The 13922-nt window shown below is 41.7% G+C and overlaps 1 protein-coding gene across 3 annotated transcripts in view; it reads right to left on the reverse strand.

Moving 5' to 3' along the window:
* Positions 1-13498, reverse strand: part of LOC111273909 (uncharacterized) — a 23111-nt gene extending 9613 nt beyond the window's left edge. The window contains exons 1-4 of one of the 3 annotated variants that reach the window (XR_002688105.2): positions 13157-13498; positions 6499-6611; positions 5506-5823; positions 4083-4291 (exon numbers count right to left, since the gene is read on the reverse strand). Coding sequence is in view for 1 of the 3 variants with exons in the window: in XM_022855944.2 (XP_022711679.1) it covers positions 4094-4291; positions 5506-5823; positions 6499-6597 (615 nt within the window). In the remaining 2 variants the exon portion in view is untranslated. Of the gene's footprint in view, positions 1-1772; positions 4292-5505; positions 5824-6498; positions 6612-7244; positions 7734-13156 lie in introns of those variants that run through there. The other 2 variants (XR_002688107.2, XM_022855944.2) reach the window with 2 other exon arrangements.
* Positions 13499-13922: the final 424 nt, after the last annotated feature.

Here is a 13922-nt window from a genome sequence, read left to right on the forward strand (position 1 = left end):
TTTTGCTTATCGCTCATTCGATCTGGCTTTTTGTGACACTATTGGTTCTATAAATACCTAGTTTATCTAATAAAGATAATTGACTGTGTGAGAATTATCAAAACTACTTCCTTCATTTCTAAACAATATAGCAAATCGAGCATGATTTAATTGAATATGCTTAAGAGGGCACGTAGGCGTGCCTCAGGATCCTTTTCATGGACCTCGTAACGTCTGAGCAAGAGCTGTTTAAAAATGGAAAATCGAAGCGATGTTCCCGCTGCACAAATTACTATTAGTTACAATTACAAATTATTTTTTTACAAAAAATAAAAAAATACTATTATTAGTGGTTTATAGTATTGCATTAACGGAGCAGAAACGATTTTTTTCCATGCTATATGACTAATTGCGCACTGAAACTAAGCATTTTGCCTGTGGTAGCGTCCATAAAACGCGAAACATCTACTTACTTCTATTAACTATCTTCACAATGATTATCGAACACAGTCATAAAATCCTATAGTAGACAGTAGTATACTGTTTTGCAAATACGTTTCTAAGCGATAGAACTAGTGTCTATGAGATTTCGGCTCTAAATGAAAGATCACACAGAAGAGGCTAGTCAAAACGGGAAGATTCGATGTGGTTAATTTAGTTTCTTAGATTAAACGAATTGCAGCCTGACCTGGATGCCCTTGCTCTATCATTCCTGCGGCTTAAACCATATTTATTGTTGCCCATTTTTCCTAGAGATCCCCTGCATTAAGCTCGTAACGGGAACGGTTCATCGCGATACGTCGACGCTTCTGCCTTGCGAAGAAACGCTGGGATGTAACGAATCACACATTCGCCACTGGCTCGCTTTGATACACGTTTGCTTACCAGGTACATGCACCGCGCAACCCACCGTCACCAGCACAAAACAGTGTTTTGCAGTTTCAAAAACAAAATGAGGTCTTTTAGACATGAATTTATTAATAAGCAGATCTGTCGCCAGGCTAAACGTTCTTATCAAATATAGACAGATAAATTTATTTCGCCATCTTCGGGATTACGTACAGCGTGCGGCAAATAAATCCCGATTTTTTTGCTCATGCCAGAAATGCCGCTCTAAATGGTCATGTTTATTTAATACAACCGTTATTCACGGCGATTGGATCTCTAACTATACACCTAAACCACTCATTCATTTTCAAAACATTCGTTCTTCAATCTATAAATCTCTCGGCTTGTGTTGTAAGAACCTTTCTCGGATTTGTCAAGAATCGCATAAAAATTGGCAATAATTGTCGATTTCAAACAAAAACAAAAGATTCCATTTGGCTGACGTTTTGCTTGACTGAAGGCAATAGCTTATTGTTCCGTGAATTCCGAAAACAACGCATCATCATGACGGGTCTGTTCCAATGTTCTGGAAAGAACTGGCCTACCTCTGGTACTCAAGTGGAGGAACACATAGCTTCCAAATCAAACATCCAACCAGAATCCGTCTGAATCTGAATACTGCGCCCAATATGTACAGATATGTAAAAACAGGTGATAGACCTGCCTTGGAAACACGAAATCCCAAGTGTATCGTTCCTGGACTCCTTCCTGCTAAAAGCCGCTGATTAAGCTACAGGCGATGAGATAGCCTCTTCATGAAATCTCTATACATCTATAGTTTTCACTACTTTCACCTGCCTAATTCTTGTGATAGCCGCAACTCCCATAATAGCTTATACCCTTCCTTTCGATAAAAGTGAACACACGTTTTGTATCATTTTTCTATATAAATCACTAATTTGCGATTTTTTTTTTTTAAATTTACAAAAGAGTATTTATTCTCTTTTTTTCGTTTTTGCGTGAAAGCTTTTACGTTCTATATACAAAGTATACAACAATGTAACGTGAATCCAGGCTGTTCCTGTGGCTGTACACGTCAAAAATGTACTACTTACCAGGAATCATCACTTACCTTGTAGTATTAGCATCTTTAATGTTATACTATTCGTTTTTATAATAATAATAGTAATAGTTAACATAAATGGCCACACCCTACATTTACATTCATTCACAGATACGCATCACCAAGGCGGTGAGTTTTGATTAGAAGTTAACGTCATTTGTTGGTCTTCCGAGCGGCGGCGGCGTCGTCATATGTTTGCATTGGCATCATTTTTCTGTTATCGTAAGTTGTTGCCAGTTGTAGATACATCCCTTGTTACTTGCTTATCTTGTATTATTGTCTCTACGTACATTTTACTAGTTGAGAAGAAACTGATTTGTCGCGTAACTTCAATCCCAGCGCTTTGCAAACTTTGGATCCAACTCATTTTTTGGCAATTTGCAAAAGTGTTTTATGTCATATGCACTATTAGTTTGTATTGTCGTCGTATTGACTGACTGATCGACATTGGGCGAGCACGGACCTTCAATCCATGCCCGCTATATACTACTCAGCTCTACGGAGTATAATCAGCTCCATCATTTTTACAGCACTTCCTCCTCTGTCTCCTATAAGTAATCTCACAGCATTTTCTTTTTCTTGTATACACCATTTTTTTATACAAACATTTGCCGAGACTACATAAGCAACACGGGTGCGGTGTTTACAATACATCGCTTCCAGTGACGAGTGCTGATCGAGATTTGTTGAAATTGTGTTTGGTTGGAGCGTTCGAGCAGATGTTTAAAACATCGGACGTTAGGGCGGCTGTGGGCTTGCTAAACGGGCTTCGAAGCTGGTTGGTATGACCAGCAACGATACTAAATAATGAGGGGATGAGAATTAGGAGGTAGGGGGAGCGTGAAAGGGGCGCAAAAGGAGTTAGGGAAAAAAATAAAAGTGATGCCTGATCCTCACATAATCGCAGATAGCGTAAACAAAAAGTCATCATTCGATCGACCTTTCCAACGAATGGCTGCGTGAGTACATGCGATAATGCAGTGGCAGATTGGTTTTCTCACAGATCATCACGATATCAGACACGATAAACACTCCCTGAGTAGGTATAGATTGCAAGATGAATGAGCAAATAGTTTTTAGAACTTTAAGGTGGATCGTGTGCAAAGGCAGTAAATGAACAATAGTAAATTGAATGAGTTATTATAGTTAGCTCGCTCTAATTATAATCACTATGGACCTAAGAGCTTTTGGCCATTATATTACTATTATACATTAGTGGAAAACGACTGAATTTTTTAAACCCGCTACTCGTTATGGGTTAACAATCCATTGATATAAATATATAATACATCTATAAACACGTTGCGGTTCTATCTATGTACGTATTACATCTAGTTGAATGGTGAGTTAAGATTAAATGTCTTCTGCACCAAACACACTGATCCTGTTAATTTCAATTAGTAGCAGAAATCTCAAGGATGAAACTATGCCTTGTTGTGGTCCATGAAAAGCTAATCAATTCCATTTTTTTCAAGGACGTCCTTCCAGACGAAACATACTCATGATTCATCAATTATCATCACTTACTATTATGCTACGTACCCGGTGCATGATGTGCCTCATGAAGAAAAAACAACGAGTAAGGCAAGATTGTTCTAAAAGGAACGTGTACAGTAAGAAGGGTCAGGAAGGCACATCAGGATGGAGTGAAAAGCATAGCACATTGAAATATTGTTGCACCTTACAGTTTGCGCTCACCATATAGTTTTATAATGTTATGATTATTATTCGTATTTATATTTATAGAAATGGATCTACAGGTGCATTTGGAATGAGCGACCAGCAGGGCGCTCCGTAGGCCCAATGGCCATCCATCATTATGTCGTTATTTCACTGTTCAGGGGCCACTTTGTTGATCTTATCGTTACTCCTCCTCTTACTAGTACTACTGTTGTTTCCTGTTTCTGCTATCAGGCATGTTGCTAGAATGACAATTATAACAATTATCGCGATAATGTAATAAAATCATGCAGTACATTGTCCTGGGCCTATTGTCCTTTTGAGCCTTACAATTATGATTGGCCATCGTAATCAAGTTCAACAATAGCAGAATTGTACCAAACAGCTTCCTCATGGGCCAGATCTGTCGTGTATCGCAGAAATGTAATCGCGTGAACTAGTTGTTCTAATTGATCCCTTCTATATCTGATACCTGAGTGGGTCCTAGGAGCGCCTTGAGAGCCGGTCAAAGGGTCGAAGCCTTTTCACTAAGAGCAGCTCATCCTTCGGCCTTTTGCCGAAGAGATAAAGTCGAATTGGTGCCGCTTGTGGGTACTCGCCACCACGATAAACATTCGGGTACGTGATGCAGTCCAAAGGTGGTGCGCACTTCCGATTCACGTACCGGTCGTAGCGAGGTGCCTGTAAATGAGACGATTGTAAGAACCTGTGTCCTTACGCACGCGGCCGTTTAACTCTTGAAGAGTGTGTTACCTACATGCTAATCTATACTTGCTGCACACAGCAACAGGCACAGGTAACGGTCCTTTGAATTCAATTTCGGAATGATCTTATTGTCATAGTAATATGTGGTCGTTCAACATTCGACGTTGTTTTACTGCTTAGACATTGTATTCACGATATAGGTCAACTTAATTCAAACTGAATAGTCTCTGAACCGGATGAAAGCTCTACTAGTTGAAAGAGATCAACTTACGGATATTTGAACTAATGTGAAATAAAAAATTTTTTTTCAAATACAGAAACCTAAAACTTATTGCGACTGAATCGGGCCCAAAATGGGGTTGTGTGCATTTAAAGAACTGCGCAAGTTTACCAATCTAAGCAGATCTAAGTTCAACTCATAATATAACTACTTATAACAGGTTTGAGGAAACCCAGTCAAATACAAGAATTGCTCTAGAACGACAATACATTAAAGAGCAAAATGATATAGTCAATTATTGGTCCGGAGGACTAAATGTTAGCTGACTGAACCTTATCGTTTAGGTTAATGTTGAAAGTTATATGGTATGGTATTACAGTTGCTGACATATCAAAACTGATAGAAAATACATCTGGAAAATAAACCTTCAGGATATATGAATTGCGTATTTTGGTTTGATATACTTCCCGTAGAAGCAATTACTATCGCTCCTTTCGGTTTCCGGTTAACGAATCTGTTTCATCTCACATGGGAAGGTTTTCAACAAAAAGACTTGCTCCATTTTTCAGGTAACATACACGCAGTAACCGACTCATAGGGTAACAATGTCTGCGTTGCGAAGCAGTCCAGTTGTTTCCAGGTTGCATCATGCTAGTTGCCGCATCCAAGACCGTTTGACCTTCAGAGCCAAAGCGGCAAGCTTACCCATGTGAACACTAAACGTCAGGCATGAAGTAAGCTTTCAATGAGAATGACAACTCTTTCCTCTCTGGAGCCTCTCGGCCGTTATCGAGAGAACGAAAAAAAAATCACCAACGGTCTCAACTCTTATGCTAAGAAATACCGATTTTAAGAGTAATGACATTAACAAACTTACAAATTATGAGCTAGACCCGTCCTACAAAAAAAGGCAGTGATCGACAATCTAAGAGCTAAATACAAACTGCTTTGCATTCTTTCAAACACTCACTTCATTCGGATTGACGTTAGTGGGTCTCAGCTTCATTACCCTACGGCCCGTTATTGATGAGAATGGAACCTCCTCGAGAAATGTCTTTGATGGTCGGAGATCTTCGAAGATTTTTTGTTGACGCTGCACGTTTTGAAGCCCAAATTTCGATAAGAAATATTTCTTCGTGCGGGGTGGTTCCGGCTCCTCCGGAGGGAGACGTACTGGAAACGAACTTTTCTTCAAGCTCGACTCATATTTACCGTTTTTTAATGCTTCGCGTCTTCGCAACGACTCGTGAACCGACACAATCTTGGTGTCCACGAATGTCAAACCTGTCTGTAAAGCAGAAGCGTGATGGCCGAAATTTATGTGATAATTTTCGGCCAAGTTCAGCAAAAGTATTAGGTACACAGGCCACCGGAAAAACATCTTCAGCTCTAATTAACATATCGCTGCCTATAGAGTGGCGCAATAACTTGGTACGGTTTTGATTGTTCCCTATCTCCTAAAGAGTGCAAAGCTTGAAGTGATGCCAAACATTGCAGGAGTCAATCCCGGCCTGTGAAAGCGGCGACAATGCTAACTGCACATAAATAAAGCCTTGGCGCGCTGGTCGTCCTACAAATAAATTATGTAAAACGCGCTCCAGCACCCATTGAAGAACACGAAGGAGCAGTGCTACAACAAGCCGACACATCAGCGCCATAGAAACCTCATACACTTAAACGATGATTATAGATGCTTAAAATGTTTCTTCTAAGTGGCGGAAAAGAACTTGAAGCAAACAACAAAGCAGGTGACGTGATGCGATCAAACCTGTTCCGATGCAGACGGGACCGATCTGACGGCAATCAACAACAGTACTGTCCTGAACCGATCAGCAATTAACACGTTTTTATAACTCAATCCCATATAGGAATACAATATCACTTCTTTTTATTCTTAAGTAAAAAACCGCTCGTCCGTTTACGATAAACAGCTACTTGATCTGTTTTCTATATCGATAGATACCTTCGTCGCAAATCGGTTATCCCGAAGTACGCAGAGTAGCTTTTTGTTGACAACACTGTAGATGTATGTGTCGCCATCTTTCTCCTCGATCCGAAACATTTTAACGACACCGCCTGCAATCAACCCAGAGATAATCCACTCAGCATACTTGTTTACCTGTATACCATGTTGTTTGCAAAGCGCCATTCAAATAAGTCATCATGATCTCTCATCAACACAATCTTCGTCTTCGTAGTGAAAATCTCATCACTTTCACATCACGCGTCCTTGCGAATTGCCGTTACTCTCGCGGATCATGATGTCGCGGAAGCTAACCGGCAACATCTGATGTCCGGATGGTTTTTCTTCAGGGTCTTCATCTCGCTCTCAACGAATACACTGGCAGAGATGCCCAACTTCAACAAAGAATTATTACAAACGCTTATAGCTAGAATGAATCAACTAAAGCACAACCTTCAGCCGCGAAAAATACGAAATTCCCAGCCCAACAACGACTTAATCTATGGCCTCCTCCTGCTCAACGTACACAGATACCATTTTTGTAGATACAGGACATGCGTTTAACCTACTCAAATCACTAGTTAGGCCATCGCAGCTCGAAGAGCATACCGCACTCGATCAGAAGTAGAACGATTTCCGGTGCTTACCAATAGGAGAGCACGGGATCATGAAGCACCTGTAGGATCAAGCGCGACCAACGGCCAGCAGAGTCCACAAGATCAAACACCGAAGTTCACTCTACTTACCCTGTCAAATTGGCGAAGTCCAGTGGGAGTAGTGAAGCAAACTTTGTGAGAATTCCGAACTTGTACGTGCACCAACCGTTCACGCATCAGCGCAATAAATGCACAGGTCTCTATATGCAGACGTTACTTGCTGCTGTGCCAGATAGGCGCATAGCTCGGGCAGCTCCCGGCAGCCGCATGGCTGCTACAGCGGTGCTAGTTGTATTTTGGAGCCGTCGCTATCGTAGCCGCAATAGGAAAGCAGCGATGAGGAGTAGCAGCAAAAGGCACATCATTTCAATTCCACTATTCCCTCCGTTGTGCAGCTGAACCCAGTCAACACGCACACAATAAGCGAGAAATAATGTCTGCACGTCTGTCTACAGCATATGGAGAAGCCTATGAACGTTTTGGGCGTACCCGAGTCTGGGTAGAAAAGTGCCTAGCTTATTGGCGAGAACTTGGGGGGTGACGAACCTCAGCAGCACAGGACAAGCAAGACTGCTACTGCCTGCCACCAGAAGGCTAAATGCATGGAGGAAGAGACGTCAGCCGCAAAAACTATGGACGCAAGAGGGGGTGTGGCGGATGGCGGCACACGGTGATGGGCCGATGGAAAACGCCGCTTTGCTACCTCAACGCTGTATGAAATTGGTTTCACTTTGAGCAGATAAATTGTATACGCAGAAATGGTTGCTCAAAGTCGGTAAGCAAAATATTTCTGGGCACTTACAGTGATGATTACTTATTGTGTGGATAAGGTGCGATTCAATATGACACAAGTATCATTCTGAGCAGGACAAAGCTCATACTCGCCGAAGACAACCAACAGCGTAGATTACCATGAGTAAGATACTTATACTTCTTTTTTATTGTAGTATCTATTAAATGAAGAAACCTAGCAACTGATAACAGATAAAGACGGGCCAGTGAAAAAAAAATAGAATGCAGTCGAACAAAATCGAGCTTTCTCAGTGTTCCACGGCTAATTTGCAGTTTATTCTTAAACAAAAGTGAACGTACTGTTATAAATGCGCGTAAAAAAAGGCTAATGATCGATTATTCAACTCCTGTCTCGCAAGAGAAGCTCAGGCAAAAATACACATATGGCTACTGTTATGGCCGCGAAGGCGCTCACTGTACCCTCTCTCAAAGGGGCCGCTAGTGCAATGTCCACGGCCGAGCGGGTGGCTCCTCTCGCTCTTGTGGAGGCACCAGCCGACCCAGCAAGAAACCAGACTAGCACCGGTGCCGGCTGCGGCGGTGGACGGCTGGCTCAGGCAGGCAACCGGGCAGACTGAAACAACCAGGGGCCTATCGACATCGACCGCTGCTGAACTGAACAAGTTGATAGAAACATCGGGTCAAAGGCAGAAGTAGCAGCAGCTGCTGTCCGTATGCGCGTGTTGTATCGTGTCAAGGCACGAGATGTCGCGCCGCAACAATAGCAGTGGCAACAACTACAACTAATCATGGTCATGCGATGAATAGTTTCTATGGGAGAATTGCATATTTGGTAAAAAAAAAAGAAAGGCTATACAGCGAAAAGCGAACAACCGTTAAGAGGACACAAAATACAACGGCAGTGAACGAGCACAGGAAATAGATGACGATGAAATCCGTCAGGCCGAAGCGCGGCCATCTCGCTGACGCAAAACTGTTTGAATATCCCATTCTATGTCTACGGCCATCTTGGAAACGTATACGTTGGAAAGTGTTATAACTTACACCTTCACGAATTTCTTTCTAGGAGTCGTCAGATAGACTCTCATATGTACTCAAGTTGGTGCTTGCCGAACACGTAGATGACGCAGAGTCGGACGAAACGAGCAGGAAAGGTTGAGCGCTTTGTGCAGGGCACGTGACTGACGAACCTGCATGGTCGCCGATCATACAGCTCTCTCTTTTGATATATTTCGAATTTCACTTGAAAACTGTTTTCGCAAGATATAGTGCGGATGGAGTAGATCAACGAGGTCAACCACCACATATGCGAGGTGTACAACAAAAGCTATTCAGATCATTGGTAATGCAGCAAGCTTAAGAAAGCTCCGTCAAGTTCATTTGTGCTAAGATCAATTAGATGAGTTTACGTCGAAGGCAACAAAGCAAGCATAAACTTTAATAAAAGAGGTTGCATTATTCCTTCTATAGAAATCCTCGCTTGTCCAGTCTACTAAAGCTACCCGTTAGGAGATCCTGTTACTAGTTAGAGTTACAATTGGTCTACTCTTTGGAGTCCTTTTAGAAAGTGCTAGCTCCTTGTCATTGCGCCTCGCACTACAGAGGCACGTTTGTGCGTTTCTGTTTGGTGTTCCGGTTCATCTAAAACAGTCGGAATTGGATGTCCGCTAACATGTTGGAGAGCTTCTCTTATACTGACGAAACCCGGACTAATGCTTAAGAGGTTCAGTTAAGCAGTTTCGATCGCCGCGGGTAACAACTAGTTGGCCACCGAGTGTACATTTTCTGCTCGAAGCGATTATTCGGATGGCTCCTGTAGAGAGATGCGGGTCTTGTCGACTTCGTGGAAATAGGGACATAGGTTTGTTTTCATGGATAATGCATATGAACGATGCCAGAATGCTGTTCATCTGGAATCTAATAAGCTTAATATTTACTCTTGCAGTTAAGCCTAGTCGACGTGGTAAAGTAGAATGAAAAAAAAAGCATAAATAATTTGTATGCTCGGTCGATTAACACAGTAATGGTTTCAGTAACAACGCAACGGCAATAAGCTTTTGCATAGACGAATCGCTAAGTTCGCGAAAAAAATTCCGCCTAATCAATGGCTGACAAATTGTCCCGTGTAGCGTGACGTTTTCCTATCGATATGCGTCGTTGTTTTACCTGTATTTACGTTAACGAGCATATATTACTCTTGAGTCTCTAACTCGATGGCGTTCTATTCGGGTAACACCGGGGCTCTATCAGCAATCAAGCATGACGCACCATATTAGCTCATGTTCTGTACGGATTCGATTTATACGATAAGATTTTAGTCCGTCGTAAGTTTATTAGTCCGTTCGTCCGTCGAGTCAAATGAACGCATGAACGTGGATAAATACCGGACGCTGTCAAAGCGTATAGTTTGTTGTTCGGAGCGTCCCTGACAACTTGGCGCTACCCGCCCCAATGATGGCGACAGGACCGCCGTCGCCTCGAGAGAACTGCGCGGGTCCTATGTGGTAATGGCCACCGGTTAGCGTTGCCATCGCCTGCTTCTTATTCACACACGATCGTTACGCCGAGCAAACAACTGAGGCGAACCGCGAACCAATACGGCGCATGCGCACCACAATCAGGGCAGCAGCTCGTTCAGCAGGGTTACAGCAACGCCAACAAACACATTTCGAGCAACAGCAGGAGCAGGGAGCAAAAACGTAGCGTCATCATGAGTCATACGCTGGTTCAAACTATGGACAACGAGAAGAGGGCGCGCACATAAATACCTATGTTCGCTGCAGTACAATGTACGAATTAAAAGGATCAGTCCTCAGCTATAGCGCAACGAAAACCGGAAACTGATCCAGACGCAGACAAAGAAAGAAGTCTTAAAAACGCTTTCTGTCGATCATCATGGATCCCAACGGTAAACAGTCAGATTCGTTAGTCCTTTGCCCTTTACGATCAAATCATGTAATAAAAACTTTCATGGAGCTGGGCCAATCCTGAGCAGTGCTGAGATATTCACTTCGGTATACGTTCACTTTGGGCTGAAATGACACATTGCCTTGTTTCACGTGCAGGCAGTCAGATTGCACAGTATAATCCATCCACTCATTTATATTATAGCCCTACATTCATTTTGACCGCTTATCATTGTCATTCGGTGTGGGGAATATTAGGCCGTTACTTTCTCAGGCAAGTCGGTTCCGTCCCCGTGATAGCTCAGTAGTTAACGTATTTGTCTGCTAATCTTAGTGACACGTAAAATCGAAATATACAGAGGCAAATCCGTTCGATGTTTATGCAGCAGCTTAATATTACTTAGACTTGCCGGGTATGAAAAGTACATAGGTAGAGAAGTATATAGGGCCGGTTGTTCTTGTTGGTTGCAATCTAAAACACTGTAAAACAGAAAACTGTCACGTACATAACGGTATGTTAAAGGCAGTGTGCCTTTTATATATGTAAGGTGAAGCAAATACTCCTTCGCATATAGCAAGCGATTAAACAAATTTCGTGTTATCATTATTGTAAACCGAGATTTTCATTTTAAGCTTTTTTTTCGAGGATTGCAAGATATCTTCATTTCAATTAAACCATAGAGCTATATAAAAATAGAAAAGGCTAATAAATAAAGTAGGCTTAATAAAAAAGCCTTGTACAAGCTTTTGACCTACTATTCATCAAACGTCTCCACTTTTACGTCCTCTACGCTCGATATTATTAGTATTTGCTATGTATATATATATATATATATATATATATATATATATATATATATATAAGCACATAAATGGATTAATCCGATTACAACACTACATTATTTATTGTGGGCGTACCGCCATCTGGTGAAACACGTTACGTAGTTAAAATTAATGCCCATTTGCCAATTATTAAAGTGAGAAAAGTCAGAAAATGTTTTATCAATCAATTGGTAAGGAGATAAGCGAGCGCATAATGAGGGTCGAGAGGCAAAACCTAAAACGTGTATAATCCAACGAATGTGAATCTTTTATCTGCAAGCTATAAAATCAACATTAGATTTGCCACAGCTGATTTTAACTCGGCCGAATGTTTGCATCTCAACGATTTACAACGATATCAGAACTGATCAGGATCTTTGTGATCGTCGTTGTATCCAACATTTTACGTGTTTCCGTCGAATGCAACCTACCCTCGAACTTTGACAATTCTAATAACGTTATAACGAGTATTTCGGGAAAAAAATTCCCACTGCTTTAGTTTCGTCGTCGAGTAGAACTGCGTCGTTTTCGTAGGTGTTGCAGAAAAGTCGTAAAATGTCTGAACGCAAAAGTAGAAAGGTTCTCCCAAGGTCTTTCATATCCTCTGAAAGGTCCTTCATAGACTTTTGGAGGGGCATTCAAAAGAAGGGTATTCTCTAATACTTTAGAATGGACAATTGCGCGGCGACAGGCGCATCACATACCACGATAATATCAGGTTATTCGGAACCATTTAGTGCGTCGAAAAGTCTCGATAACTACAAACTAGCTATATCTGGTGAATATTTTCGTCGAAATGTTCGCTGGGTGCGACGACACGCTAGTTGATGTCATCAAATGGTAACGAGCTAAAATGTAAGTCCTGCCAAATGTGAACGCTCAGTGACCACCTCTAGTTACTCGGTATGTTTTGCTCTGTTTAGTAGTCCCCACGACCTGATATCTAATCAATATCCATTAGCTAGCCAGTAGTTTCGGCTGGGTTTATTTTTCGATTTTTTTTCCAGATATCTAATTTCTAGTCGGATGCTTCTGTCAAATAGTGGTTTTTACCATCGACGATGATGGAAAATAGCACGTACGATGGTAAACAGAGTAAAAGTCGTGCCACAAATGAGCTGCACCGTTATGAACATAAGCCTGTATGGGTGAGCACATCGATACAAGTAGTTACCCCGTAGTCGGAAGCACTGCCTCCGCGTCGGAATGCCAACACATTTGCTATTAACAGCAGCTGGAAGCACGCCAGAGGGAGTATACCGTACATAAGGGACACAAAACATTACATTCAGCATACGGTTACTATTTTGAATCAATTGCCAATGGCGCCAATGTCTCAATTTGATGGAGTTTTTTTTTGACTGAGCAAATTTAGGGCCTAAGAAACTTCTCCTCTTTAGGAATTTCGAGATGATGAAAATTTGGTATTCGAACAGCAGCCGGCACATTTTAGATACAAACCACAGAGGATTAATTAACAGATAAAATTGCCACTTGATTAATACAGCTTTCTATACTTACCCAAAATGTTATTGAGCACAATACACCGAGAATTCGATCTGCGCAGTAAGTTCGTAGGGATATAATCGCACAAATTAACGCTAGCTTACTCAGCGACGTCAGTGGCTATGTCGTACGGTTGACTCGCGTATCAAACCCGACAGTTGACTTTTATTCAACGAAATATTAGTGAGCCTATGCTCGTGGCGTGCGGGCTAGGACGTTATACGAATGCTAAGTTTTCAACATTCGATGTGACAGTACCATTGCACAATTCCTTTTAACGACTGCCCCTCGAACTATGGATGCAGCGTTGACGCTACGCTAGGAGTAACAGAAGCACATGGCATGCAACAGGGACGCACGCACGTCACATTATGTAACGTATCCATTTAAACATATCCATACTGAATAAGCAGACGAAAATTAAAATGGGATAGCACCAGCTTCCTGATCGCATATTAATTAATTGTTTGTTTTATTTAAGTATTGTTATTTATTCAAGTATTTATATTTAAGGACATGTGACCCTAGATGTGAAACAAGCTGTTCGAAACGTAAAACTGTCCGACTTCGAGCCCACGTAGTGGATTTTTTCGGACGATCGTGTGATGTCGGCACGAGGACTGGCCAATTTAGATAGGGCTCCGCCAGTCCCTACTTTGCTCACTGAACTGAAGTAAATGTAACTCAATCGAAACGATGGAGATCTATCAGTTACGCGCGACTTTTTTCGACGATGCCTAATATTTGGTGAACTAATATAACTGAAGCAGCAATGACGTTG

This window comes from Varroa jacobsoni, unplaced genomic scaffold (assembly GCF_002532875.2).
Source record: "Varroa jacobsoni isolate VJ856 unplaced genomic scaffold, vjacob_1.0 scaffold_234, whole genome shotgun sequence".
In the NCBI taxonomy this organism is placed as follows: Eukaryota; Metazoa; Arthropoda; class Arachnida; order Mesostigmata; family Varroidae; genus Varroa; species Varroa jacobsoni.